Source organism: Copadichromis virginalis, linkage group LG13 (assembly GCF_057382275.1).
Source record: "Copadichromis virginalis isolate Kocher_CV1m ecotype Utaka linkage group LG13, C_Virginalis_male_GT1.1, whole genome shotgun sequence".
NCBI lineage: Eukaryota > Metazoa > Chordata > Actinopteri > Cichliformes > Cichlidae > Copadichromis > Copadichromis virginalis.
In genome coordinates, this window is record NC_140630.1 from 22,186,311 (window position 1) to 22,213,583 (window position 27,273).

The 27,273-nt window shown below is 39.8% G+C and overlaps 1 protein-coding gene across 3 annotated transcripts in view; it reads right to left on the minus strand.

Moving 5' to 3' along the window:
• Nucleotides 1–2,038: 2,038 nt before the first annotated feature.
• The window catches only part of mertka (c-mer proto-oncogene tyrosine kinase a), a 28,392-nt gene continuing 3,157 nt past the window's right edge, over nucleotides 2,039–27,273 (minus strand). The window contains exons 4-23 of one of the 3 annotated variants that reach the window (XM_085478028.1): nucleotides 23,845–24,136; nucleotides 23,659–23,759; nucleotides 16,120–16,411; nucleotides 15,934–16,034; nucleotides 15,681–15,851; nucleotides 10,754–10,840; nucleotides 10,544–10,659; nucleotides 10,280–10,469; nucleotides 9,454–9,599; nucleotides 6,711–6,846; nucleotides 5,849–5,999; nucleotides 5,227–5,315; nucleotides 5,040–5,135; nucleotides 4,836–4,916; nucleotides 4,656–4,748; nucleotides 4,421–4,539; nucleotides 3,957–4,066; nucleotides 3,625–3,784; nucleotides 3,095–3,231; nucleotides 2,039–2,838 (exon numbers count right to left, since the gene is read on the minus strand). In XM_085478028.1, coding sequence (XP_085334154.1) covers nucleotides 2,394–2,838; nucleotides 3,095–3,231; nucleotides 3,625–3,784; nucleotides 3,957–4,066; nucleotides 4,421–4,539; nucleotides 4,656–4,748; nucleotides 4,836–4,916; nucleotides 5,040–5,135; nucleotides 5,227–5,315; nucleotides 5,849–5,999; nucleotides 6,711–6,846; nucleotides 9,454–9,599; nucleotides 10,280–10,469; nucleotides 10,544–10,659; nucleotides 10,754–10,840; nucleotides 15,681–15,851; nucleotides 15,934–16,034; nucleotides 16,120–16,411; nucleotides 23,659–23,759; nucleotides 23,845–24,136 — 3,113 coding nt within the window. In that variant the 3' untranslated portion in view covers nucleotides 2,039–2,393. Of the gene's footprint in view, nucleotides 2,839–3,094; nucleotides 3,232–3,624; nucleotides 3,785–3,956; nucleotides 4,067–4,420; nucleotides 4,540–4,655; nucleotides 4,749–4,835; nucleotides 4,917–5,039; nucleotides 5,136–5,226; nucleotides 5,316–5,848; nucleotides 6,000–6,710; nucleotides 6,847–9,453; nucleotides 9,600–10,279; nucleotides 10,470–10,543; nucleotides 10,660–10,753; nucleotides 10,841–15,680; nucleotides 15,852–15,933; nucleotides 16,035–16,119; nucleotides 16,412–17,468; nucleotides 17,700–23,658; nucleotides 23,760–23,844; nucleotides 24,137–27,273 lie in introns of those variants that run through there. The other 2 variants (XM_085478030.1, XM_085478029.1) reach the window with 2 other exon arrangements.

The window sequence follows — 27,273 nt, forward strand, 5'->3', positions numbered from 1 at the left end:
TCAGTGCTAGGACCAATTCTGTTTACACTATACATGCTTCCCCTAGGCAGCATCATTAGAAGACATAGCATAAATTTTCACTGCTATGGAGATGACACCCAGCTCTATCTGTCCATGAAGCCAGATAACATACTAATTGGTGTACCAATTAGTTAAACTGCAGGAATGTCTTAAAGACATAAAGACCTGGATGGCCGCTAACTTTCTGCTTCTTAATTCAGATAAAACTGAGGTTATTGTACTCGGCCCTGAAAATCTTAGAAATATGGTATCTAACCAGATTCTTACTCTGGATGGCATTACCTTGGCCTCCAGTAACACTGTGAAGAACCCTGGAGTCATTTTTGACCAGAACATGTCCTTCAACGCACATATTAAACAAATATGTAAGACTGCTTGCTTCCATTTGCGCAACATCTCTAAAATTAGAAATATCCTGTCTCAGAGTGATGCTGAAAAACTAGTTCATGCATTTATTACTTCCAGGCTGGACTACTGTAATTCATTATTATCAGGATGTCCAAAAAACTCACTGAAAAGCCTTCAGCTAATCCAAAATGCTGCAGCAAGAGTACTGACAGGGACTAGAAAGAGAGAGCATATTTCTCCTGTTTTGGCTTCCCTTCATTGGCTTCCTGTTAAGTCCAGAATTGAATTCAAAATCCTGCTCATCACATACAAGGTCTTAAATAATCAGGCCCCATCTTATCTTAATGACCTTGTAGTACCATATCACCCTATTAGAGCACTTCGCTCTCGCTCTGCAGGCCTACTTGTTGTTCCTCGAGTATTTAAAAGTAGAATGGGAGGCAGAGCCTTCAGTTTTCAGGCCCCTCTTCTGTGGAACCAGCTTCCAGTTTGGATTCAGGAGACAGACACTATCTCTACTTTCAAGATTAGGCTTAAAACTTTCCTTTTTGCTAAAGCATATAGTTAGGGCTGGACCAGGTGACCCTGAATCCTCCCTTAGTTATGCTGCAATAGACGTAGGCTGCCAGGGATTCCCATGATGCATTGAGTTTTTCCTTTCCAGTCACCTTTCTCACTCACAATGTGTCAATAGACCTCTCTGCATTGAATCATATCTGTTATTAACCTCTGTCTCTCTTCCACAGCATGTCTTTTATCCTGTCTTCCTTCTCTCACCCCAACCGGTTGCAGCAGATGGCCGCCCCTCCCTGAGCCTGGTTCTGCTGGAGGTTTCTTCCTGTTAAAAGGGAGTTTTTCCTTCCCACTGTCGCCAAAGTGCTTGCTCATAGGGGGTCATATGATTGTTGGGTTTTTCTCTGTATCTATGAAGCGCCTTGAGGCGACTTTTGTTGTGATTTGGCGCTATATAAATAAAATTGAATTTAATTGAATTGTCCTTTGCCAGTATATCCACTATTCCTCCTCTGCACATGTCCAAAGTATCTAAAGGTTACCACTTTTACATTGTCTCCAAACCTGAGCTGTCCCTCTGCTGTGCACATTTCTAATCCTGTCCATTCTGGTCACTCCCAAGAAAAATCTTAACATCTGCAGCTCCTGCCTCCTGTCTTTCATTAGTGCCACCATTTCCAAACCATACATCTTAGCAGGTCTCACTACCGTCTTGTAAACCTTCGCTTTCACTGTTGTTGCTTTCCTTATCTCACCAATCAACCCTGATACTCATCTCTGCCCACTCCACCCTACCGGCATTTGACCCCAGGAATTTAAACGACTCCTCGCATTCCACCCGCTCCCCTTCTATTCACATGCATATTCTGTCTTGCTGTTACTGACCTACATTCTTCTTCTTTACAGTGCATACCTCCACCTCTCTCTACTCTCACTACAGATCACAATGTGGTCTGTTATAGTTATACTCTAGGCCTGACCTAATCTGTCATCCTGCAATCAAGAAGGGCTTCAGAGCTGAAAGTTGAAGGCTTTTATGTCATCATTATGGTAATACAGTTCCCTTCTTACTGGAATACCAATAACAATAATTATCACAGGGATCTGTGAGGGAATTCTGCTCATTTTATGTCACACTTATCTATATTTACTTTAAAGAAGTCAATAAATCCTTTATTTTAAAAGAAAAAGATCCTTTTATAAATGTTCTGTACAATTTTCTATTTACACTGCAACACAGAAGTCAATACAGTAAATACTTTTCACATTTCAGAGTATCATAAGCTTATCGAACATGTGCATGAGTGTGTTTGAGGTTGACACGCAAAAAAAAAAAAAGTATAAGCAACAACAAACACTGACATGTAGGCTGGCCATTTAAAGCATGAAATGCCTCTCCAACAATCTATGAAAGTCCATAGCAGGAAATGTGCAGGTGCTTCCAGTACAACAAGACAAAATTATTAGTACTGTTAACCCATGCGAGGGCTGTAACTGCTCAGTACCAAATGCTATAGCATGAAGGCGGGGTCATATAAGCTGTGATCCATCGCTGTTGCACTGGTCCCATTTGCTTGACTTAAAGAATCATCTGACAAGAGAGGCGTATCCACTGTTGCAGCTCTCGGGGGCGCACTGGAGGAAATCACCACCACATAGCGATCGCTGCCATCATCCTGGTCATCCGCCACGCTCCCGTGAATGTCCGCGGTAACTACTGTATTTTCTGCTGCCATGCGGCTGCAGCAAGGTGAGGAGCTCAACACAGGAGGCTCTGCTTGAAATGCCTCTCGATCGGGGTCCTCCTCAGGAAAGCTGGTGTTGATATAAATGATATCATCCCTGCTGGAAGACTCTGGAAGCTTTTCGGCGAGCTTTTCCAACATTTCTCGCAGCTGGGGAAAGAAGGGTCGGTCTAGCGGATCGGCTCTCCAGCAGCTGTACATGATTTCATACCTAGACCCCAAGTATTGAGAAATAATTAGACTGGAACCTCGATTTTGGTACATTTCAATGCGCATATTTTCAAGGTTGTAAAATTTAGCAATTTATTTTTGAGGTTTACTGTTGTGTTAATATGTTTTTAAAAAAAGCTAGCCTCCAATATAAGATTTAGACCAACAATATTAAATGAAACTTTTATAGCGTCAATATTGTTACTTTCAAAGCAATCAAACCCAAAGTCAACATCTGTGTGAAGAACGACACTCACAGTTCATCCAAACAGTCTGGGGGCTGCTTCAGTCTGTGTCCTTCAACTAGATAATCATAAATTTCATGGTTTTGGACTCCAGGGTATGGCGTCATGCCTCTTGTAGCAATTTCCCACATGGTGACACCAAACGCCCACTGCGTGAGAACAGAATTTCAACTTGAGATTATATTTCATCACAAACTGGTATTTTCCTGCTGATAATACATAGAAATACCATGTATTATCCCAGGTTTAGCTGTACGATATTCTGCATTTTTCAAACAAAAAAGTTTATTTTTTTAAATCTTTATCTGACACTTAAGATAAAAGTGCAAAAGAGGGGGAAAATCGTACAAGTTGAACACACTGATAAATATTGAGACAGAGACAGTGCCCTGTGTAAGTCTAAGACCAAACCTTTTAAAATGCCACTTGTAGCACAAGAGAAAGCAGCAAGAAAAACAAAGAGTGCAGAAAAGTAGTCAGTTCTTTTAGTGACTGGATTTCATAAACAGGTGTGTTACTGGTAAAGCTATGTTTCTACTCACCACATCACTCTTTACAGTAAAAACTCTGTCTGCCAGACTCTCTAATGCGATCCATTTTACAGGCATTTTTGCAATTCTTCCCTGCCTGTAATAATCACCACTGTAGATCTTCTTAGATAGTCCAAAGTCTGCTACACACACTGTCATGTCATCACGCAGCCTGTAAGACAAACAAGGCGTGGACTTCATGACTAATGGAAAAAAAGCAAATTTGATAAACCTCTGAAATAATAAATCATAGTTCTTTTATTTAAGAAGGCTGCGAATGTTGCCAGGAAAAGTTCAATCAATGCCTGCTCTACTTTGAACATAAATCAGAGGAAGGAACCTACATGCAGTTGCGTGCCGCCAGGTCTCGATGCAGAAAGTTACGACCACTGAGATACTCCATACCCGAAGCAATGTCAACCATGAACTTCAGGAGTGTCTGAGTGGGCAAGAACTGTGCAAGAACACACAATACAGCAGACAGTTTAAATATTGTTTAGTCTAATCATAATCTATTCGTTTCAGGGTCGGGATCTGGAGTGTATTCAAGCTCACATGGGGTGTATTTGTCCAGGTAACAGTCCATCACAGGTCTAACACAAAAAGACTGACATTCACACACTCTTACATAAACGCAGACAGGCACCAGGAAAACATGCAAAATCCACAGAGAGAAGTCCAGCCGACCATGACATTTAACATCTATCTTTCTTACGATAAGGTGACAGTGTCAACCACTACACCACTCTGTCACACTCTAATAAATATGATATTGAATTTGAAAGTTAGTGTTTGGGTAAAATCTTACCATTGGAGTCTCTCTATGGCGTGAACGCAGCAGGAAGCTATGCAGATCTCCGTGTTTCATAAACGGCAGAATTACCATGGGTTTAGGAAAGTGTGCTGAGCCTACTTCCAAGCATACACCTAAAGACAAGAGGATAAGTCAGCACAATCAAAAATAAATGCATGGATATACAAAAGAAAGCGACTAAAGAAAGAAGCAAAGAGAACGTGCAGTAAGATAAGAGGAGATCTCCTACCGAGCAGTTTGATGACATTAGGATGGTTGAAATCTTTCATGCAAGCGGCCTCATTCAGGAACTCTTCAATCTCCCTTTGAGAAAAACTATCCACTGTGTGGTATAATTTTTTTTACATATTTGTTAGTTAAGACATATTTTTTAAAGTTAAGTTAATCTTTACATAACACAAGCACTTACATTTCATTGTCTTCACGGCAACCTTTTCTGAAGTGCCATCTGGTTGTGTGAAATGACCTTCCACCACTGAACCAAACTCACCTGGTAAAAGTTAAGACCAGTCGTAAACCTGCGCACATATACTGCATTTTACTGTAATCGTTTGAACATGTCACTGTAGTTATGGATGCCTACAAATTTAGATACATGAAACTAATTACTCACCCTCTCCAAGAACCTTCCCCACTGAGAGCAGAGTTCTCATTACCATCACATCCTGAAGTTTGGCCTGCAGTTCCTCACTGATCCCAAGGTTCTCAACTGCAGACCAAAGACAAGAACATCATTTTTTTGATAACACGTACATGTTATATGCGTGTTAATCTTCCTGTAGTAGCATTCAAGAACATACGAGTGACTCCTATGGCTGATCGGTTGTAGGACCTCTGTTGCGTGTACTGTATGACAGGCGGCAGCATTTCTTCATCTCTGCACCGCTGCCTGCAGGGGGAGACAGGGTTAAGAAAAAGCAGGAAATGTTGGTAATCCTCTGTCTGATGCTGTAAGAGGTCAGAAATAACATACAGGCTTAAAAATTCAACTAAAGACAAGGTCATAGAGAGGAAACCCTCTCTGTTGCCTTCCAGACTTTGAGGTTGGAATAATGTTTTTCTCTCTGAAAAGCTGCCTGTGAAACATTCCTATCCATATCCTGAGTGGAAACAGTGAGTCATGGACTTCATAATGAAGAATTCCAGAGAATTGACAGCTGTTTGTTGTCCATCTCTCCAGCTGCACAGTTATTACATGACCTACTGTGCAGACTCCAATGACTAAGAGGAAGATAAGGAAGTTTACAAAGTGAATCCGGAAGTTACTACTACTGAAGAAAACATATATCGCAAAGCAGCAGTTTACTGTTAGCTGATTAAAATCAAAGTAAATACAGTTGTCTCATGAACACACTAACCAGCAGCAAGTTCAAAGATCAGGTTATCATACTAGGATAATTACTTGTTAATTGTTAAGCCTACCCAAAACAGGAGTCATAAGCCTTGTTCCGAAAATAGAGAACCCCAGAGAGGATGATCAGCAGGACAAAGACGGTACAAATCACAATCCCCACAACATGGTTGGTGTGTGCTACCGCTGTCTCAGGGCCGGATGAAGGGCGTACGGTGGATTCTGAGATAAGAAGAAGAAACAAAGGAGAACACTTAGAAATCTGACATCCAGCAATTTAAGTTAAGGATCAGTTATCTGAAGTAGAGTTCGTCAGCTCACGCAACACATCCAACATTTTTTATTCTGTGATGATAGTTTTCAACAGAAGTTCTTATTCAAATGTTTCCCCCTTTTTTGAAACTTTAATATATTCAGTCAGTGTTGCATTGAGATGAAAGCTAGCAGCTCGTTAGCATGCTTAAAACTGAAACACCAGAGTCTTGATTTTTGCCATGTTCACAATTTATATTTAGCACTGATCCCAAAGTACACCTGCACCTGATAGTAAAGTCAGTACTTTTGGAGGATTTTGGTCAACATTTTGATGAGATGAAACTCTAAATTAACAGCTCCACATGAAAGACCAGGAAGCCAAAGTTATTTAACTCTCTAGGGACCAAAAGTGTGTGTACTGTATTTCATGGTGATTCATCCAAGAGTTTAAAAGATTTTAATCTCAGATGAAAGTAGCTGAAAAATAGGCAGTATTTCAGTCCTGTGAGCTTTCCTGCTAGTGTTTCCAAAAATACTGCAACCATAATAGGCACTGGTATCTATTCATAAGGCAATAATGGTATTTTAGTACAGTAGTACGACATCAGCTGAACAATGCTGTGCAATTTATCAAATTATCAGCTCAAGATGAGGAAATAAACAGAACGAGCCACTTACTGTCCTCTGGCACAAACAATTCAACTCGTGGGCTGACCATGCCTCTTCCTGCCTGCGTGCATGCGGCCACCTCCACACTGTAGGTTTTGTTGAATTCCTCCACAGCCACACGTGTCCAAGTGGTAAGACTATGGACCTGAAATAACATACAATAAAAGACAAAGTGAATTGCGTCTACTGTCATAGCTGACTGAACAAAAAGAAAAACATGCTATGGTAAGGTTAATCATTATCACCTTGGAGAGAAAAGTTCAAACAGAAGGCTATAGTTCACAAGAGTTTGAAAGTTACATTAGGTTAAGTTGAACTAAAAGAAGAAGCAGATTTTAAGGAAAATAAAAGCTTGTTGGTGCAAGAAGACGCTGAGGAACGTCTTGTGCATTTGTGCAACAGCACAAAATCCAGCTCAGCAACTTTTTATGCATGCTCTCATTTTCTCTCCTTTTTTTCCTCATTTCCACTAAATGCAAAAATTAATTGATTAAAAAAACCCATCCCAAAGCGCATGCATGCTGATTTCACAGAGCTGCTCCCCTTTTGGGAAATCCAAAGGGAACCGTGTAGTAGTGATTACTGTATATAATAAAAGTCCCCATTTAAAAAAAAGGGAAGGACACAAACTTTCAGGATAGGCTCATGTGCTCAATGGGAGGGAGCATGTGACAGACTTAACCCTGTATTTCACAACACCATACGCTAAACGGTACATCTCAGTCTGCACTGTTTTGTGCTGACAGGCAGTTCTAAACCCATGATTAACACCTCTCATGTCTGTGACAACAAAAAAGGGCAACGTGAGGTTAAATATTCCTTCAGAAATAAACAATCAGAAAATGTTAATCTCAGATTCAAGAGAAATAATTGGCACCATTGATTTCTAATGCCAAAAAAATCACAATTACGAGCATCTATTTATTCCTCTGATTTAAAACTGATTGACATATTTTAACTATTTACCCTGACTTTGTCTATCCTGACAGCGGATTGGCTGTACTGTGTTTGTATGTATTTCCAGTCAAAGTTACAGTAATGACATAATCAACTGAATGAACAATACATAGGAATATCTGGAACTCACATTCACGTCCTATTGTTTTCATACCATAGTTACTTTGTGATGACTCACGGGCACATGCCAAATGGAGAAAACTACCAATGGCCAGTTTTTACACCCTCAGCTTCCTTTAACTACAACACAGACGGGAAGGACGGAGTCACTCTATTGTAGGTGAGCGCACTAATACAGGAAGAGAAGTGTGACTACATGCAAACAACATTATGAGCTATTAAAGCTGATCTAAAGAAACTAGTTTCCTTCGAATCCCTTTCCCGGCCTCGATGATGCCTTGTGGCAAATGAATAAACTGTTGTTCGCAAATAACTGACCTGTGGTTCAGTAGAGAAGACAAAGGGAGGGTCAGCTATTCCCAGTATGCAGCACTCATTCTTTTCATATTTTCATACATTAGTCATTGTTATAAAAAAAAAAAAACACCCTCTTAAATAGGAGCATCAGAGATAACACCTTATGTTTTCAATATGAACCTTACATAAGCAATTCTTCATAATATTTCATATTTGTATTGTACGAGGAGAAAAGGCTCAAACAGCTTCTACATCATTAGACTCCTGAATGAAACAATAAACACTGCACAAGCATAAATACAATCTCTTCTCTTTAACTCTTTGATCTCTTTAACTCATTTCATTGTTTGCACATTTATTACTTGGACTTTCTCTTGGATACTTATTTTGTGTTTGTGTGTCTATTTCTTTCTTATTAGAATTTTTATTCTATGTTGTTTATTATATAAAAATTCTTATGCTGGAATTGTTAAAGATATGCCCTCTCTCTGAACTCGCTGAAAGCCAGGAGTAGAAAAACATATCAGAAACTGAGCATGAACCAGAGAAGTCTACTCAAATGCACACTTTGAAACTATTTGAAACTGTCTAGTATGAATATATTCAACACTGAAACTGTAACAGTCCATAGAGTGCTTAAAAAATTCTTTAGAACACCTGTCATAAAATAGTAAAATGTAAATATTTTAGAAACATCTCAAAAACCTATATTATTAAATTAACCAATATTGTTAATTTAGAGTAGCTGTGGCATAAACCTTACACTGGGTGGTGGTCTAATAATTTTTGAAGCGCTGTAAAAGGAAAAATTAAATAAAATAAGGAAACACATGATGGATCCCTTGTAAGATTTTCATCACTCGTAGTTTTCACCTGTTTTTGATACAGTTTACAGTTAACCTTAAGCCTGAATGACATGCGTTTCGGAAGAATCCTTTGGTTGTATTTAATGTGAATGGTTGGGAAACAGAAAGTGGTAGAAAGCTTAATTTTTTAGGAATGTACAAAATACAACAGCCTTTCCTTCATTCGCGTAAGCACATCTTTAATCCTTTAAAGCTAAATATATCATTTTTAACATGTGATTTTTGTGAGTTTTTGAGGCTTCTACATCATTCTTCTCATTCAATTTTTTATTTTTTTTCTTTTTTAAAAAGCCACAAATTCAGGGTTTAAAGGTTTAAACTTTTCTTGAGTTACCACTTTAGGTACAGGTGTTCTGAAAGAGCAAGTTTAAAGTTGAATGCGTACATTTCTTTTCTTTTTCTTAAAATAATAATAACAGTTAGAAGAAGAATAAAAGAAACGAGAATTGTCAGTTGTAAAACAATAAAAAATAAAAGATTATATTTAATTACTTTATCGCAGATAAGCTCACCTTTTTCTGGCGTGTGCCATATCTAACAATGACATCATAACCACTTAGGATCCCGTTTATCTTATCGCTGGGCGGAGGTTTCCACTCGATCACCAAGCTCGAGCCTTCAAGCTGCACTGTGACATTTCCGGGATGAATTGATGGCACTAAGAACGCAACGAGAAATGGAAAATGGGATTATGACATAATTCACAGTCATTGCAAACCTATAAAGTGAAAGAAAAATTAGTTGGACTACTCTTCAAAAAAAATCTTTGATTACGGTTTGGTATGCGGTCACTTCTGGTCACAGCATATCAAATCATTCAACTAAAATATCCCCTCTGGTGGATTTAGGAAGGAAGTTGAAAGCAGCTCCACCCAGTAAGAACTTTGTGTTTTCTCAGTGAAACCACCCCTATTTCCTATGTTACTCTTCAGGAAAACAACAGAGGTTTTTAGTGGATAAAACATTTTTTCTGAACAGGGCTTGCTGTGGGCAGATCAGGTAGTTGTGCAAGTGCAGAAAATTCCAGTTATTATTGCACTGCAACTGTGAGCAAGCTTACATTAAGCACATTTTGGATAGTAAAGTAGTCAGTTAATTACACAGTGCTCCTGAAAGCTAAACAAGAATGATGGGAAGGAGGCAGGAGCACAACACACAGGTCCTGTATTGTAAATATCATCATCGTTTGTAAGACAAACACAGACTGAGCATTTTTATATGCTGGGTTTTAAATGCTGGGATGAGTTTAATTTCATTTAGGAATACTTTGCATTGTTAAAGTTTTCTTGGTGTGCATTATAATTCAACCTTCAAATCGTTCCTGTAGCATCAACACACCTCCTTCTGTGGTGTTGCTCTCGACCCACTTGCTGTTTGGAGAGGCGCCCTGTTCGTTACTGCAGGAAACACTCAGGTTGTACTTCGTCATAGCCTGCAGTCCAGGGACTTCACTGTGAAAAGGCGGCACTGTGACGTTGATGAACCTGGTGGTCGTCACTTCCCCTTCCCTCCGACTGACCTCTCTAACCTTAGATCGGAGAACATGTGATCAGTATGACGCTGTTAAACAATGGCACAGTTTGGATTAAACATGGGGCTTACTCTGATTCGGCACGTGGTGAGTGGAGAGAAGCCATCGTGCCCAGGAGTCCAGCTCAACGTCAGCTTATTGGACTGCCTCTCTGTCACAGTAACATGAGTGGGAGGTCTGGGATGAACTAGAAAATACCACAAAAACCAGCATCAGCTACCATCTTCTAAAGCAGAAAAATCATCTGGAATATTATTAGACCTGGAAGCTGCCAGTTTTACCTTTAACATTGACGTGTGCTTCTCTGGATGTGGTGATGCCCTTTGTGTTGTTAGCTTCACAGCTGAACCGAGTGTATTTATCCACACCTGCAGTTGAGATTTTTGAGTGAATCATGTAGCACTTCAGGGCAGCGTGAAACAAAAACAACCAGTCTTCAAGGTTATGACAGCACTGACTCAGCCCTGCTGTTATTAATCTATAACACAAAGGCAGAGCACAAACCAGCAACACACATCGTCACCACTCTCAAACTGATTTGTTTATGTGTCAAAGATGAATCTGGGGCAAAACTGGCATGTCATTCTGAATCAAGAAGTGAGAGTGAGGCCCGGCTGAAACATCATAGGAAAAAAAAAGTCTCATTTAAGAATGATTCACTCCTTTATCATAATTCCAAATTTCACAAAGAAGTGCCTCTTACAATAAAAGATCAAACTGAGCCTCTCCAGTATGATGGACTGTAGTAACAATCCTTTTCGATGGGTCTGTTTTCCTCAGCACACAATTTCTGTCTTTCAACAGCAACAGATCTGCCCAGTTAGAAAAGGACGGGGACATTGAGCGATAATGAGCCTTTTGTGCTCTGCTTCCATCTCAGAAACTTTTCCACAAAGCAATTCACAGTCCAGCTTGTGAGAGATAACTGGAACTGATGTGAGAGGTTGCCTTTCTATGCTCAGGAGAACCAGGGTTAAGTGTGCTTCACTTATCACCTAAACACAGGCTACAGTAGATTTGTTTGCAAAAAGACAGAGAGCTGTACTTAGATTAAATTAAATAATCAAGTTACACGTGAGTGAAAATGCGCAAATCTAATTTTGACATAGCGCACTGCAAACTGCATGGCATACAGACAGTAGCAGCATAGTAGGAAGTAAGCAGGTTCAAAACAACACGTGCTTGCTGTCTATACTAACCATATGAGCAATCAGGAGACTTCCCAGAGGTTTCATGTTAACCAAACATATGAAAAAAAGTATTGGGTTACACAGCAAGGGCATTTCATAAATAACAGTGCAAACTAAATGTACACAATAGGTGTGTATTTGCTGGAAAGGGGAATTGATTAAAAAGGTGGAGAATTATCGTTTCTGCTTTTATTCTACTTGGAAATAAATCAAAGTGAAAATCAGCAACACAATAGGAAAATTAAATTCAAGAGGAAATGTAAAGTTGCGAGTGGGATGGAGAAACCAAAATGCATCATGTAAGTCCTGCAGTGTGGTTCTCCCAACCTCTATTTATCCGGTTTGGAGTTGCTCCAGGTTACTGAGCTGTATGAGATGTATGTTATTTTTCCAATTTCTTCTCAGGGAGTAAATATAGCCAAAAGCCACTCTGCCAGACTGCAGCTAATCCAAGCATTTCACTCATTATTGCTTTGTGTGCCAGATTTACTCCCTCAGTTTCTTTCAAGCTGAAGTGATAAACTTGTTGCTTCTTCCTTAACACCAGAGACTGAATCTTATGCAGCTTCTTGCCGCTGAGCCAGATTAAATATTGAAGCATAAAATGCTTTCCAATCTCAACTTAATTCCTCGTTAGCCTGTACTACTGTTTAGGAATATCATTTCTTTAAATACAAGTAGCAATAGTTTACCACAATTAAGCAACAAAAAGCACTGTGATGATACCCTGGAGTCCCAAATTTAGCAAACCAAGACTCATAGTATGCATGAGATGACTACACAGAGATCTGGGTTTACGTGGTTCTACTGTAGCAATGTTTGGTCCTGCACAGGGACCTGGTAGCCTGCAGCCCTCTGTGTCTAGCCCCTCCCTACTGGGTAGTGAGCCGTCCTGTGAATGAGGTCTTTGTCCCCGGAGCCAACCCCCGAACAGGCTCCCTATGCAGCTCCCCCTCCTCCTTCCCTTTACTGCCCGGGCGATTGCACATGCTGGACCAAAGCACAACTCTGAACCTTTAACCCCCTCAGCTTTGGCTGTATCACTACGCATTGGCTACTGCAGGGGTGTTTAGCCTGTGGCAAAGTCAAAATGAAGGATCAGGGCATAAAGAGCAAATGTTGTACTTCTAATAACAAATATTGTCTTTTAGGGAAGAAAGAGGGGGTCATAAACTTGAGGTGATAAAGTGAGAGTCTACTTATAAAATGTTATACAATTTCTGTACAACATGGGACTAAAACTCATTTTACAACAAGCCTTGATATTCAAATACCTTCCTTTAAATACAAGTAGCAATAATTTACCACAATTAAGCAACAATTAATTGTCATTGTTGCTTAATTGAGAAACATGAGAAAGAATAAGCTGACATTGATGTTAACATTAATGTACAGCTAAATAATCAGTTAGTCAGTCAAGACTTTGTTCCTAACAAATATTATAATGATTTTTAAGACAAAATGCCTGAATTCTCTGGTTATTTCTGTTTTAAAACTTAAACTAATGTCTTTCAGTTCTGTCCTGATCTAACACATAAAGTGATATGAACATGAAAACTTTAGGGAACATTTCGTACTGGGTGTTTTATACACAGTCTCCCATTTTCAGGGACTAAAAGTTTACTATCAGTTGAATGATAAGAACTTTCATGGTCAGGGTAGGCCTTTCATTTCATGACAAATGAAGCAAACATAATATCTGGAGTTGATTTGATGTATTGTTGGGGGGGGGGGGTTTATAGCTTTTCCTGGTAATTTTAAATACAAGACCAAAGAGATGTCCATACCGGTGAGGGGGGCCATCATTAGGTTGATGAAACAAAATGAAGCTATTAGAGAGACAGCACAATTCTTAAAAAGAAGCAATAAACTGACCAGTTCAGGACCAATGAAAGCCCTGAAAGACCACAGAGAACTAAAGTGCGTGATCACAGAATTATTTCCATGGTGATGAAAAACAGCTTCAAAACTACATCTAATCAAGTCAAGAACACTATCAAGGAGGTAGACGTAACAATATCATGATCTACGGCCAACAGACGACTTCAAAAATTAAAATACAGATGGTTTACAATGAGCAACGAACTACTGGTCACACTCAAAAACAAGAAGGCCAAATGACACTTTGCTAGAAAACATCTAAAAGAATCTGACCAGCTCTACAAAAAGTTTTGTACAGATGAAACCATGGTTAACTTATACCAGAAAGACATAAAGTAAAAGTATGAAGAAGGAAAGAAACAGCTGATTTACAAGCACTTTAAGGGCTTAAAATCCACTAGTTGCTCTTAGAACTGAAGAAGCTTCTCAGATGAGAAGTGAAACGTCTTCAAGGAAACTTAAAGTAATCCAGATACTTTTCTTTCGAATCTCCTTAGATGGTCCAAAGTATTCTATAATATCTATCCAGGACGGTGGAGATAACCAGGAACCGGTAATTGGGCTTCAGTTTTAGGGAGCTGTTGGGTCATCAATGTTTTCTATAGTCACTGAGTAGACTGATCACTAGTGTTTACTGATGATGTGACTGCTGACAGTAGTGGGATTAACTGTGAAGTTTAAAGGATTATGGTCTCGGTTCAGATTCTTTCAATTGCTGCAAAACTGATCAGAGAGCTCATCACACTACAAATGGAGTGAAGGCCCAAAGCACAATAAAGGCAATCCAAGAGTTTCTCAAGCAAAAGAAATGGGATATTCTTCAATGTGCAGGTCAGTCACCTGACCTCAACACTATAGAGCATGATTGCTCTTATTAAATACAAATTTAAATAATAAAACAGACCCACAAGCCTTGAACCTCTGTAAATGGACTGGGTATATATTAACTGGGTATAAAACTGGTTTTATAACCAGTTAATGCAATTTTTTTGTAAAAGCAGTAGAATTAAAACTGGATGTCTGCAATTGTTTGATTGTTTGATAAAGACATAATGACAGTGTAGTGGTGTACAGAGAAAAAACTAAAAATTTGTTCAACAAATTAAGAACCTAACTCTAAACTGTTTGTTTGTTCATAGAGAAACCAAAATGCAGCGTGTCTCGTGGCCTGTTGGTTAAGGTTCAAAACTGAAACACTGTCAACCAAATCTTTGCTGCCCTTATTTTTCCGATCACTTTCAATGGTCATAAGAATCTGCAAAATGTGGTGTTTTGGGAAAATTTACAGTCTTAATGCTAAACTAGCCTAACCAGCTGCTGTCTCCAGCTGTTTGCTGGCAACAAGCACGTTTCTGTCATTATTGAGCTACTGCTTAACTGAAGCTTACAGCAAATGTTGTTTTTTCACATTTAGCACTTTCTCCAGTGCATTCACGATACAGTCAGCAGAGCATTGTTACAAATGCGTACTAACCATGCATGAATGAACGCTGATAACCATTCAGCAGTACAGCAGACAGCCCAAGTGACACAGGACATGGTGACAAATCTCACTGCAGTAAGCAAGGTACAGATGCTGAGGCAGCATAGATGAGTCAGAATAGAATCTACCAACGGAGTGACGATACCCTAAATCAGACTAACTCCATACTTTGTAGCCATCTGAGCGCCAAATACTTCTTTATCTTTGCTGGTAAATGCTTCCACCCTTAGCCTCAAAAGGCAGGGATAGCTCAGTAGGTAGAGTGGTCGCTTGTTCAAAAAGCAGTTTCAATAAATTTGCACAGATGGAGCAGACATCAAGGGAACTCTTGCTCAACAAGAGTTTACAAAAAAAGGCAAAGAAGGTAACAAAGTATTGCTGTGACAACCCATAATGTGCATCTTCAGCCTCTTTCTGTCTCACTTAAGGTGTCTTGCAGACTTGATTATGCAGAGTCATATGTCTTATGTACGTTCATTCTGCATTGAGTAAGGAGAAAAACAAGAAACAACACTTGTTTTAGGAAGCTTTGTTCCCCCCAAGAGGAACAGGCAAAGAGAAGGAAGTGCTAATAGATAAATCCTTGTGAAACAAAGTCTTTATGTATGAGGTTGTGATACAGAGATAAAGATTATTTTGGGTGGCAACACTCACCTGGTACAGAGAAGTTGCTGGGAGAGCTGAAAACCTCAGTATAAGGTGATCCATCACGGAACCAGCGGATATGAACAGGGCCTGGTGGTCCCACCGCTTCACAGGACAGGGTGAAAGGTGTGTATATTGTTACGTTCTTGTCCTCTGGTTGCTTGACAAATGTTGGCAGCCCTAAGTCAGATTAAAGAAGTGTGAAAGAACTGAGAAATGTGTGGACAAAGAAGTTTTGAATACTCTGGATACTAAAACTCACCTTCTACCCGCATGCTGATCGGATCAGACTCTACCAACATGTTGCTGATACTCAGTCGGCATCGATAATCTCCAGCATCCACTCTCTGCACATGTTTAATGCTGTAATATGTAATGCATAAGGACACATCAGTTTATGTACCTAACCTGTCATATCACACACATTTCACCTTCATGTAATACATACATGACAGTGGAGAGGAGAGTTGATACCCCATCTGTGATGGAGTGGAGCTCATTCATCACCACATGGATGTTTGGCGACAGCTCCTTACTATCCTTCACCCACAGGATGGCGGGCTCCAGTCTGGTATCAGGAATTTCAATGGAACAGTTCAGTTTGGCTTCATGGCCCTCTGACAGCTGAATGGTGCCTACGGTGGGCTTAAAGCGGAGTTTCCTGAGCTCATCTGGACTCAGATACATCCGAGAAACAACTCGAGGTATCACAAGAGGCTCCGAGGTCCTGGAAGGTTGTGCTGTTTACAAAAGGCATGTTAGCTTATGTTAGAATGAATAAATGGTAAAATGGAAATATACTTGATAAAGATATGGTATTGATTTTACAAGAAAATATTTCATGGAACACTGCTAAGCTTTAAAACAATGTAGAGTAGGTCTGACAGTAAGTAAAGTAAGATTTGAAGTTTGGTGGGAAGGGGTTTTCTCAAACAACTGATTATTAATTTAAAACATTCCAACAACATCTGGATGTTTCGTTTTTTTTTTGTTTTTTATTTTATTTTATTGATTAGCATTCAAATTCATGGATGGATGTTTCGTTTTCACTGTGAGAAACGTTTCTTCACCCATCCCAGTGACTTCTTCAGACCGAAACTAGTACCATTGCCTAACAATGACCTCACGACCTATTGTTAGTCAGTGGTACCATTTTCAATAGATGAACTGTTTATAAGGTTGGGGAAACCTGCAGGCAGTTGAGACTGAAGAGGTCACTTAGGTGAAAACGCACTCTCCCACTGAAACGCAACGTGTTTGAGCATGCATCGGGACAGTTAGAAACATTATAAAATTTCAGAGAAAAAAGTGGAAATTATCGTAACAATTAATCAGGGCAAGGGTTATTTACTGCATATTATTTAACAGAGTGGAAAAAGAACACATTGGATTTGCTTTTTAAAGAGCACGCATAGCATAATTGGGCCACGCAAGGAGAAAAACAAGGTGATTTACGCAGTCAGCATTTTTGAAGCTTTTCTATGAATTATAACTCACGGGATTTTTAATTTATAGCTATCCTGACGCGCTCTCACTCCCACCGTTCCGTTTATGCCACATTTTGTGACTTAATTAAAAAGCAAAATGCTACAAAAAGAAATCCAAAGAAACCTTCTCGGTTTTTCAGCGACTGATACAAAACTATTTAATCAGATATTTAAATCTGTCCCAGCTGCGGTCCGTCATACTTCTCTCTCTGCAAAGTAGTGGACAGGAGACCCGGACCGAGCTCTGAACTTTATGAGAATGATGTCAGTGCAGCAAAACACAGTCTTTGAAAGAAAATTAACAACTTACCGCTGACAGGAATCCACACAAGTATTGCTATAGTCGTAGAAAACAAAACCACCCAATCGGGTTTTTCTGATTTCTTTGCCATGACCGGTCCCGAGAACTTAAACTGCTTCTTTTCGTCCCACAGCACAGGTCCGCAAGCGTTTTAAATATGACGGGATTGTGCCAAAACGCACAATTCAGCTGCGACAATATCCAACATCACCCAGCAGAGTGGCTTCAGCGTCGCTTGTGTAAATAGTTGCAACACCACGTAGCTGAAGAGGGGGAAAACGTTTACCATGTGGGACGTCACAGATGGAATCCCACGAAGGCGGGACTGCGTGTGGAAATACTAGAGACTATAGAACATATAGATGATATATCTTTATGCTGTCTGTGGGAAATACTGAAAGTCAGCCTGAAGTCAGCTGTAAAAGCAGGATTATTACAATCACTCAATAAAACTAGATAATATAGTTAGTATTTATTTTTCTGTTATTTCTTTTCTATTGTTTTCTTAATTTCTATTGAAAAAAGTTGCAAATAATCTATTACCTAATAAGAAAAACTTATATGAAACCTACAGAGGAACACAAGATCTCTTTAATCTTAGAGTTACAAAAATAACAACAAAACAAAAGCTACTACTAAATCAAACTACTCCACCACGTGGTCACTTTTGCTACTGATCTTCCACAAATAGAATAAGAATCCAAGGTCCATTTAGAAGCTGTTGTTGAAATTTCAGTCATGTTCTAGGAACGCTGTTCAGTTACTGTTGGAGTTTAGGTGCTTGTTTTTATCACATTACTGTATTTTCTCGTGAACAGTAATGTTATCTTTTTGTTATTATTATTGTGTATTTTATTTTATTTTCAGTTGTTACATACGTGACAGACATGACTAGGGGAAAGGAAAGGGAGCAAGAAAGACAGGGAGTAGAAGAAAAACAGCGGGGAAGAGGAACCGTGCGACTCTCTCGGAAAGAGCTGAGGAGAGCCTGAGATGAGGGGTCACCCAGCAGCCGAATAACAGAAGCCAGAGGGGTTTGCAATGACGTGCCTGTGAGCTCCGCCAGCAGCCACCTGTGCCAGAGTGGACCGAGCCCCAGGTCCAGAGGCAGAGGGTACCCCACCCCCAAAGGGGCCTCACCGACAAGCAGTCACTGGGAGTGAGCCGGTGCGTACCTGAATGCCCAGCCCCGAACACCAAGAGCCACCAATGCACCGATGTCTGAGGGCACCAGCATTGGGAGTGGTGGGCGGAGATAGCATCCATACCTTGGAGGGCCTGAGATGTCCCTAGAGAGGTGGCGTCTAATACCGGACCTGACATATAGACACAGACAAACAGGCACACACAGATACGAACATCCATTCCGACCCCCATGCACACATATGCAAATATTCAGCACTCACCCAACCTAGAGACAGACATAGAGAGACACTGTACACACAATCACACTCCCCAAACTTACTCTGCACCCCAGATCTAGGTACCCTTACCGCTAGAGGGGTAAACTGCACCCAGAACCAGGAGGTGTTACCCTTTTCCCTGGGGTGGAGAGAAGCAGACTGCCCCCAACTCCACAGTAGCAGGGAGGCCCCACATTCCAGACCCCAATCGGACAGCCAACTCCTCCTCCCAGCACCCCTGCCCCGACGGGCAACAGAGAACGGGGGTGTAAAGACTCCAAACCTCCCTCCGCCCATTCATATGTAGTGTTGATGCATGTGTGTTCTAAGGTGCATTTAAAACCACGGAGCTACCTGCCAGAGAGCAGTAGGTTCAAAATGTATTCTTGAGAGGAGTCGAAAAAGCAACACTTCAACGTCCATCAAGCTTTCTTCTGTAGATTCTTGTTTGGCATTATTGATTGATGGCCACATTGCATTTCTCATTGTAAAGCTTCACCAAACATTATCAGTGTTAACGGTTACATTTTAACTTTCTCTCTCCTGACCAGTCAGCACTCTCCTCTGGAAACACCTGTGGAGTGGGTTTAAACTCAAGCAGGATTTTTGAGACGATATCATATACTAGATATTACTCAGTTCTTTGTGCAACTTCACAGAATGCAAATTCACAAGTGCTTATACTTTCTGATAACAAATCAGACCATCTCCAAAAGTGCATCAGCATCTTCTTGACAGATGTTTGTATCTCCTTCCTCTTTCAGGTACGAGGTTTGACACAGTATTACATGCAGTTTAATTCCTGTGTAGGATCACTCATTCTCACATCCCGATTGCCTTTTCCGTGGAATACTTACTTGTGCAGTCCAGATATGGAAAAGGAGGAAAACAAAAACTTAAAGTAAATGTTTGGTTTTGAAAGTTAGATCCATAATTTGCTGGACACAGACACACATGTTGTAGTTTTGTCCCTGTACACCACTACAGTGGATTTTAAATCAAACAATCAAGATAAGATTCAAGCACAGACTTCCAGTTCAATTGTTTTTCAAAAAACAATAAAAAATCAGAGGCTCAAAAGTAATTGTACAAAGTAACATAAACCTAAACACAAGGGATGTTTTAATACTTTAATCATTTATAATTAATGACTGCCTCCCTTGAAATACTCTCCCAGGCCTTTACTGCAGCTGCTTTCAGTTGCTTCTTGTTTGTGGGTCTCTCAGTTTTGTCTTCAGTAACTGAGAAGCTGACTTGGCCACTGAAGAATATCCCATTTCTTTGCCTTGAGAAACTCTCTCTGCTTGTGCAGTGTGCTTTGGGTCATTGTCCATCTGTACTGTGAAGCACTGTCTGATTGGCTGTGCAGCATTTGGTTGAATCTGAGCAGAGATCATGGCCCAGCACACTTAACAGTTCATTCTGCTACTTATATCAGCAGATACATCGTCAATAATCACCTCTGATCCAGACTCACTGACAGCCATACATTGCTATAGCGCCATAACATTGCCTCCACCATGTTTGACTGATAATGTAACATGATTTAAATCATAAGTCTCCCTCATTTGCACACACATTAATTCTGGCCTCATTTTTAAACAGTGAAAACCATGCATTCAACCTGTGCATTAGTATGAGTACTTTAATTTGTCATGAAATATCAAGGGAGTAGGCATCACCTTGTCAGTCAACTGTCCAATTATTTTCTGAACAGGGCTTGCTGTGGGCAGATCAGGTAGTTGTGCAAGTGCAGAAAATTCCAGTTATTATTGCACTGCAACTGTGAGCAAGCTTACATTAAGCACATTTTGGATAGTAAAGTAGTCAGTTAATTACACAGTGCTCCTGAAAGCTAAACAAGAATGATGGGAAGGAGGCAGGAGCACAACACACAGGTCCTGTATTGTAAATATCATCATCGTTTGTAAGACAAACACAGACTGAGCATTTTTATATGCTGGGTTTTAAATGCTGGGATGAGTTTAATTTCATTTAGGAATACTTTGCATTGTTAAAGTTTTCTTGGTGTGCATTATAATTCAACCTTCAAATCGTTCCTGTAGCATCAACACACCTCCTTCTGTGGTGTTGCTCTCGACCCACTTGCTGTTTGGAGAGGTGCCCTGTTCGTTACTGCAGGAAACACTCAGGTTGTACTTCGTCATAGCCTGCAGTCCAGGGACTTCACTGTGAAAAGGCGGCACTGTGACGTTGATGAACCTGGTGGTCGTCACTTCCCCTTCCCTCCGACTGACCTCTCTAACCTTAGATCGGAGAACATGTGATCAGTATGACGCTGTTAAACAATGGCACAGTTTGGATTAAACATGGGGCTTACTCTGATTCGGCACGTGGTGAGTGGAGAGAAGCCATCGTGCCCAGGAGTCCAGCTCAACGTCAGCTTATTGGACTGCCTCTCTGTCACAGTAACATGAGTGGGAGGTCTGGGACGAACTAGAAAACACCAAAAAAAACAAACAATAACAACCCAGTATCAGCTACCATCTTGTAAAGCATTGGCATGGGCTTCATAACACTGACGTGTGCTTCTCTGGATGTGGTGATGCCCTTTGTGTTGTTAGCTTCACAGCTGAACCGAGTGCATTTATCCACACCTGCAGTTGAGATTTTTGAGTGAATCATGTAGCACTTCAGGGCAGCGTGAAACAAAAACAACCAGTCTTCAAGGTTATGACAGCACTGACTCAGCCCTGCTGTTATTAATCTATAATACAAAGGCAGAGCACAAACCAGCAACACACATCGTCACCACTCTCAAACTGATTTGTTTATGTGTCAAAGATGAATCTGGGGCAAGACTGGCATGTCATTCTGAATCAAGAAGTGAGAGTGAGGCCCGGCTGAAACATCATAGGAAAAAAAAAATCTCCATTAAGAATGATTCACTCCTTGGGGGCGCTAGTGAGGCATGTGCGCGTGAAGTCCCCCAGGATAGCTGGTGAAAATGTGTTTGACGTGCTCAAACACATTTTTTCATCAAATTCATAACCTGCTGAATACTGTGGATATATTTCTTGGAGCTTCTCGACAATGGTGAAGCCCAAACTTCGAACGTGAGTGAAGTTGGCCCCCCCACCTTCTTCAAATCCAACAAAAGTGGTATCAAACATTTGTGCTACGTTTGTGCTGGTTTGTGCTGCAAAAATTTCATTTGTGCCGCTATCATTTTAAAGATATTAATAAAAATTTCTAGAGGTCATCAGAGGTCAACCAGCCCCCCCACATTACCCAAATCAAACAAATTTGATGTCAAACTTTTGTGCTACGTTTGTGCTGGTTTGTGCTGCACCATGTCTTAGATTTTAATGATGATTTTAACCATGATTTTAATTGTGTGTTGGACCCCTACCTTGACAGGTCTTCTTTAACTAAGTAGGTCAGGAACAACTCCAGTGCTTTTCTTAACACTTTTACTGATAATTCGAATGTGTCTGATGTTTGGAGAATTGCAAACCCCACTGGTAGGGATTACTCTTTCTTTTCAACTAGGCATAATTCATATAGTAGAAGTGACTACTTTCTTTTGGATGCCAAATTAATGCTGTATGTCATTGACACAAAATATCACAATATTGTCATCTCGGACCACTCCCCTGTCACATTAACCTTAAACATCCAAAATGCAACTAGACCACAGCAAACATGGAGGCTTAACTTCGATTGGCTAAACCCTCTATAGGATTTTCATGAATATTTCGAAACACGGATCTCTCTGTATTTTGATGTAAATGACAACTCAGAAACTAAGCCTGCTACACTTTGGGAGGCCTTTAAGGCCTATTTAAGGAGTGCTATTATCTCTTTTGAATTAGCCAGAAGGAAGAGAAACCGGGCTAAGCTCCTTGACTTGGGCAGGCAAATTAAAGATTTGGATAAAGAGAACGCCCAAATGCCATCCACTATGCTACATAAATAATACTGTCTTTAAAATATGAATATAATAATCTACTCTCAGCAAAAATCCCACTACTGTTGATAGTAGTGGGATTAACTGTGAAGTTTAAAGGATTATGGTCTCTCCTCAGATTCAAATGCTGCAAAACTGATCAGAGAGCTCATCACACTACAAATGGAGTGAAGGTCCAAAGCACACGAAAAGCAATCCAAGAGTTTCTCAAGCAAAAGAAATGGGATATTCTTCAATGTGCAGGTCAGTCACCTGACCTCAACACAATAGAGCATGATTGCTCTTATTAAATACAAATTTGAATAATAAAAGACATCCACAAGCCTTGAGCCTCTGTAAATGGACTGGGTATAAAACTGGTTCGAATTCTTAGTTAATGCAATTTTTTTGTAAAAGCAGTAGAATTAAAACTGGATGTCTGCGCTTCAATCTCATCTGGATTGTTTGATAAAGACATAATGACAGTGTAGTGGTGTACAGAGAAAAAACTAAAAATTTGTTCAACAAATTAAGAACCTAACTCTAAACTGTTTGTTTGTTCATAGAGAAACCAAAATGCAGCATGTCTCGTGGCCTGTTGGTTAAGGTTCAAAATTGAAATACTGTCAAGCAAATCTTTGCTGCCCTTATTTTTCCGATCACTTTTAATGGTCATGAGAATCTGCAAAATGTGGTGTTTTGGGAAAATTTACAGTCTTAATGCTAAGCTAGCCTAATCCCCAGACTTGTAAAACTATATTGTTACGTTCTTGTCCTCTGGTTGCTGGACAAATGTTGGCAGACCTAAGTCAGATTAAAGAAGTGTGAAAGAACTGAGAAACGTGTGGACAAAGAAGTTTTGAATACTCTGGATACTAAAACTCACCTTCTACCCGAATGCTGATCGGATCAGACTCTACCAACATGTTGCTGATACTCAGTCGGCATCGATAATCTCCAGCATCCACTCTCTGCACATGTTTAATGCTGTAATATGTAATGCATAAAAACACTTCAGTTTATGTACCTAACCTGTCATATCACACACATTTCACCTTCATGTGATACATACATGACAGTGGAGAGGAGAGTTGATACCCCATCTGTGATGGAGTGGAGCTCATTCATCACCACATGGATGTTTGGCGACAGCTCCTTACTATCCTTCACCCACAGGATGGCGGGCTCCAGTCTGGTATCAGGAATTTCAATGGAACAGTTCAGTTTGGCTTCATGGCCCTCTGACAGCTGAATGGTGCCTACGGTGGGCTTAAAGCGGAGTTTCCTGAGCTCATCTGGACTCAGATACATCCGAGAAACAACTCGAGGTATCACAAGAGGCTCCGAGGTCCCGGAAGGTTGTGCTGTTTACAAAAGGCATGTTAGCTTATGTTAGAATGAATAAATGGTAAAAGGGAAATATACTTGATAAAGATATGGTATTGATTTTACAAGAAAATATTTCATGGAACACTGCTAAGCTTTAAAACAATGTAGAGTAGGTCTGACAGTAAGTAAAGTAAGATTTGAAGTTTGGTGGGAAGGGGTTTTCTCAAACAACTGATTATTAATTTAAAACATTCCAACAACATCTGGATATTTCGTTTTCACTGTGAGAAACGTTTCTTCACCCATCCCAGTGACTTTTTCAGACCGAAACTAGTACCATTGCCTAACAATGACCTCACGACCCATTGTTAGTCAGTGGTACCATTTTCAGTCATTATATAGATGAACTGTTTATAAGGTTGGGGAAACCTGCAGGCAGTCATGACAAAAAAAAAAGCCTACATTGATGTTAACATTAATGTAGAGTGAAATAATCAGTTAGTCAAGACAAATTCCCTGAATTCTCTGGTTAATTCTGTTTTAAAACTTAAACTAATGTCTTTCAGTTCTGTCCTGATCTAACACATAAAGTGATATGAACATGACAACTTTAGGGAACATTTCGTACTGGGTGTTTTATACACAGTCTCCCATTTTCAGGGACTAAAAGTTTACTATCAGTTGAATGATAAGAACTTTCATGGTCAGGGTAGGCCTTTCATTTCATGACAAATGAAGCAAACATAATATCTGGAGTTGATTTGATGTATTGTTGTTGGGGGGGGGGGGGGGGGGGGGGGGGTTATAGCTTTTCCTGGTAATTTTAAATACAAGACCAAAGAGATGTCCATACCGGTGAGGGGGGTCATCATTAGGTTGATGAAACAAAATGAAGCTATTAGAGAGACAGCACAATTCTTAAAAAGAAGCAATAAACTGACCAGTTCAGGACCAATGAAAGCCCTGAAAGACCACAGAGAACTAAAGTGCGTGATCACAGAATTATTTCCATGGTGAAGAAAAACAGCTTCAAAACTACATCTAATCAAGTCAAGAACACTATCAAGGAGGTAGACGTAACAATATCATGATCTACGGCCAACAGACGACTTCAAAAATTACAATACAGATGGTTTACAATGAGCAACGAACTACTGGTCACACTCAAAAACAAGAAGGCCAAATGACACTTTGCTAGAAAACATCTAAAAGAATCTGACCAGCTTTACAAAAAGTTTTGTACAGATGAAACCAAGGTTAACTTATACCAGAAAGACATAAAGTAAAAGTATGAAGAAGGAAAGAAACAGCTGCTGGTCCAAAATGTCTGTGAAGGTTCTCAGTCATTTAAGTCATCGTAGTCTATGGAGCTTGGAAAGAAAAGCGTCTGGACTTCTTTAGGTTTCTCTCACATCCTGGGCCATTTGATCTCAGTAAATCACATGATAAAGTGGGGTCAGGTTTTGCAATGGGTTAACTCGAAACCTTGGCTGATTGTGACCCACACCTTGGCTTGTGTGATTGGGTAGAGGATCAACAGGGGATCAATAACCCTCTTGGGAATTAGCGGTTAACAACATGGTCACTTTACTTGGACGTTTTCTAACTGTCTTCATTGGAATCTGCTTTCAAGGTGAGTAACATTGGTCGTAACTATAAGGAAAGAGAGCTACAAAAGTTGGAACATGTTTTGAATTTATGGCATGAGGCGTCTTTTTCTATTTTACCAAAATGTTTGCTTTAGCTAATGTAACTTTAGCCGACAAGGTCCAGCTTGTGTGTCATGACAAAACTTAACCTAATAAACTGACATGTGGCCTTTTTTATGGGTTTAATGTAGCACGGACAAAATCAAAAGTATTGTGCCTCTAGCTTTAAGGTTTCACATTCAACCACTGTTGCGATATTAGCAAGCTAATTCAGCTAATTAATAAAGCTCATTTCATATTGTACTTGTAAATTTCTTTCAAGTTCACAGGCTGTTGTATTTTGGTGGAAGTTCATTTTGGCAATATTTCCAATAACTGACTGGGTTCAAAAATAACTTTTGGCAGGACTGCTATGCTTGATGTCATCTGTTTACCCCTATGTAATCACTTAAGTTGTTATGTACTGCTGCATGCTAAGCTGCAAGAGTGCACTGAGGATTGAGACAAAATATGGTCTGCAAACCAGCATTATATTAGTTTTTATCAGATTGTCCTCCAGTGTGATTATTTCTTGCAGTAATGATATTGTACAATTATTACTTTCCCTGAAATACTTTATGCTTAACAACAGCTCCATATTTTTGAACTCTTGTGATCAGTATGACCAAATTGTGTGAGTTTCCATACTAATAATTAATAATGAATAATAACTAATAATTGGTATCAGAGACACTGATTTTTGGCATGGTATACTGCAGAAGTCCCTTGGGTTGTTTCTGATTGTGTGTGTGTGTGTGTGTGTGTGTGTGTGTGTGTGTGTGTGTGTGTGTGTGTGTGTGTGTGTGTGCATAATTTAGCTTTTAATTTAACTGCATTCCCTGTGTTGTAACAATAATAACATTGTTTATATACAACAATATAATTATAACATATATCTTTATTTTATTTTAGGTCTGTGAAGCCAAACTTGATGCTGGGCATTTATTTTTGTCAATGGAGTCAAATGGTAAGTTACCTTTTGTGTATTTTTTCATACGGGAAACACCACAGATTATATTGTAATTTAATAGCTCTGTAGAACAAATGATATAAAGATTGTAGTGTCAGGGTAACTTCTGAAGAAGTAATATTGCGCTATCGATGATCACATGCAGGTGGCATAAACTAAATATTCAGAAACGCTACCAACAAATGATTCATTAACAAAAGCAATGGAGCAGACTTTTTAGGGTCTTGTGGTTGTAATAAAATCCATAACTGAAGGTTTGTCACATAAGAGTCGTTTTCACACTCATTCTACTTTAAAAGATTTCAAGACAGAGCTTGTTGTTCTCTGAACATGCTTGTTCGCTGAACAGCAGATAACGTGCATCTTTTTGTTTGTTTGCTTATGTGTGTGTGTGTGTGTTTTCTCTAATGGGCCTCAGATGACAGTTTGCTTAAATTTAGGTCTCAAAGCATTTTTAAAAAATTCTGCCTGTACTCCCCACCCCTCTTCTTCCATTGCTCAGGCTGAAGCAGAA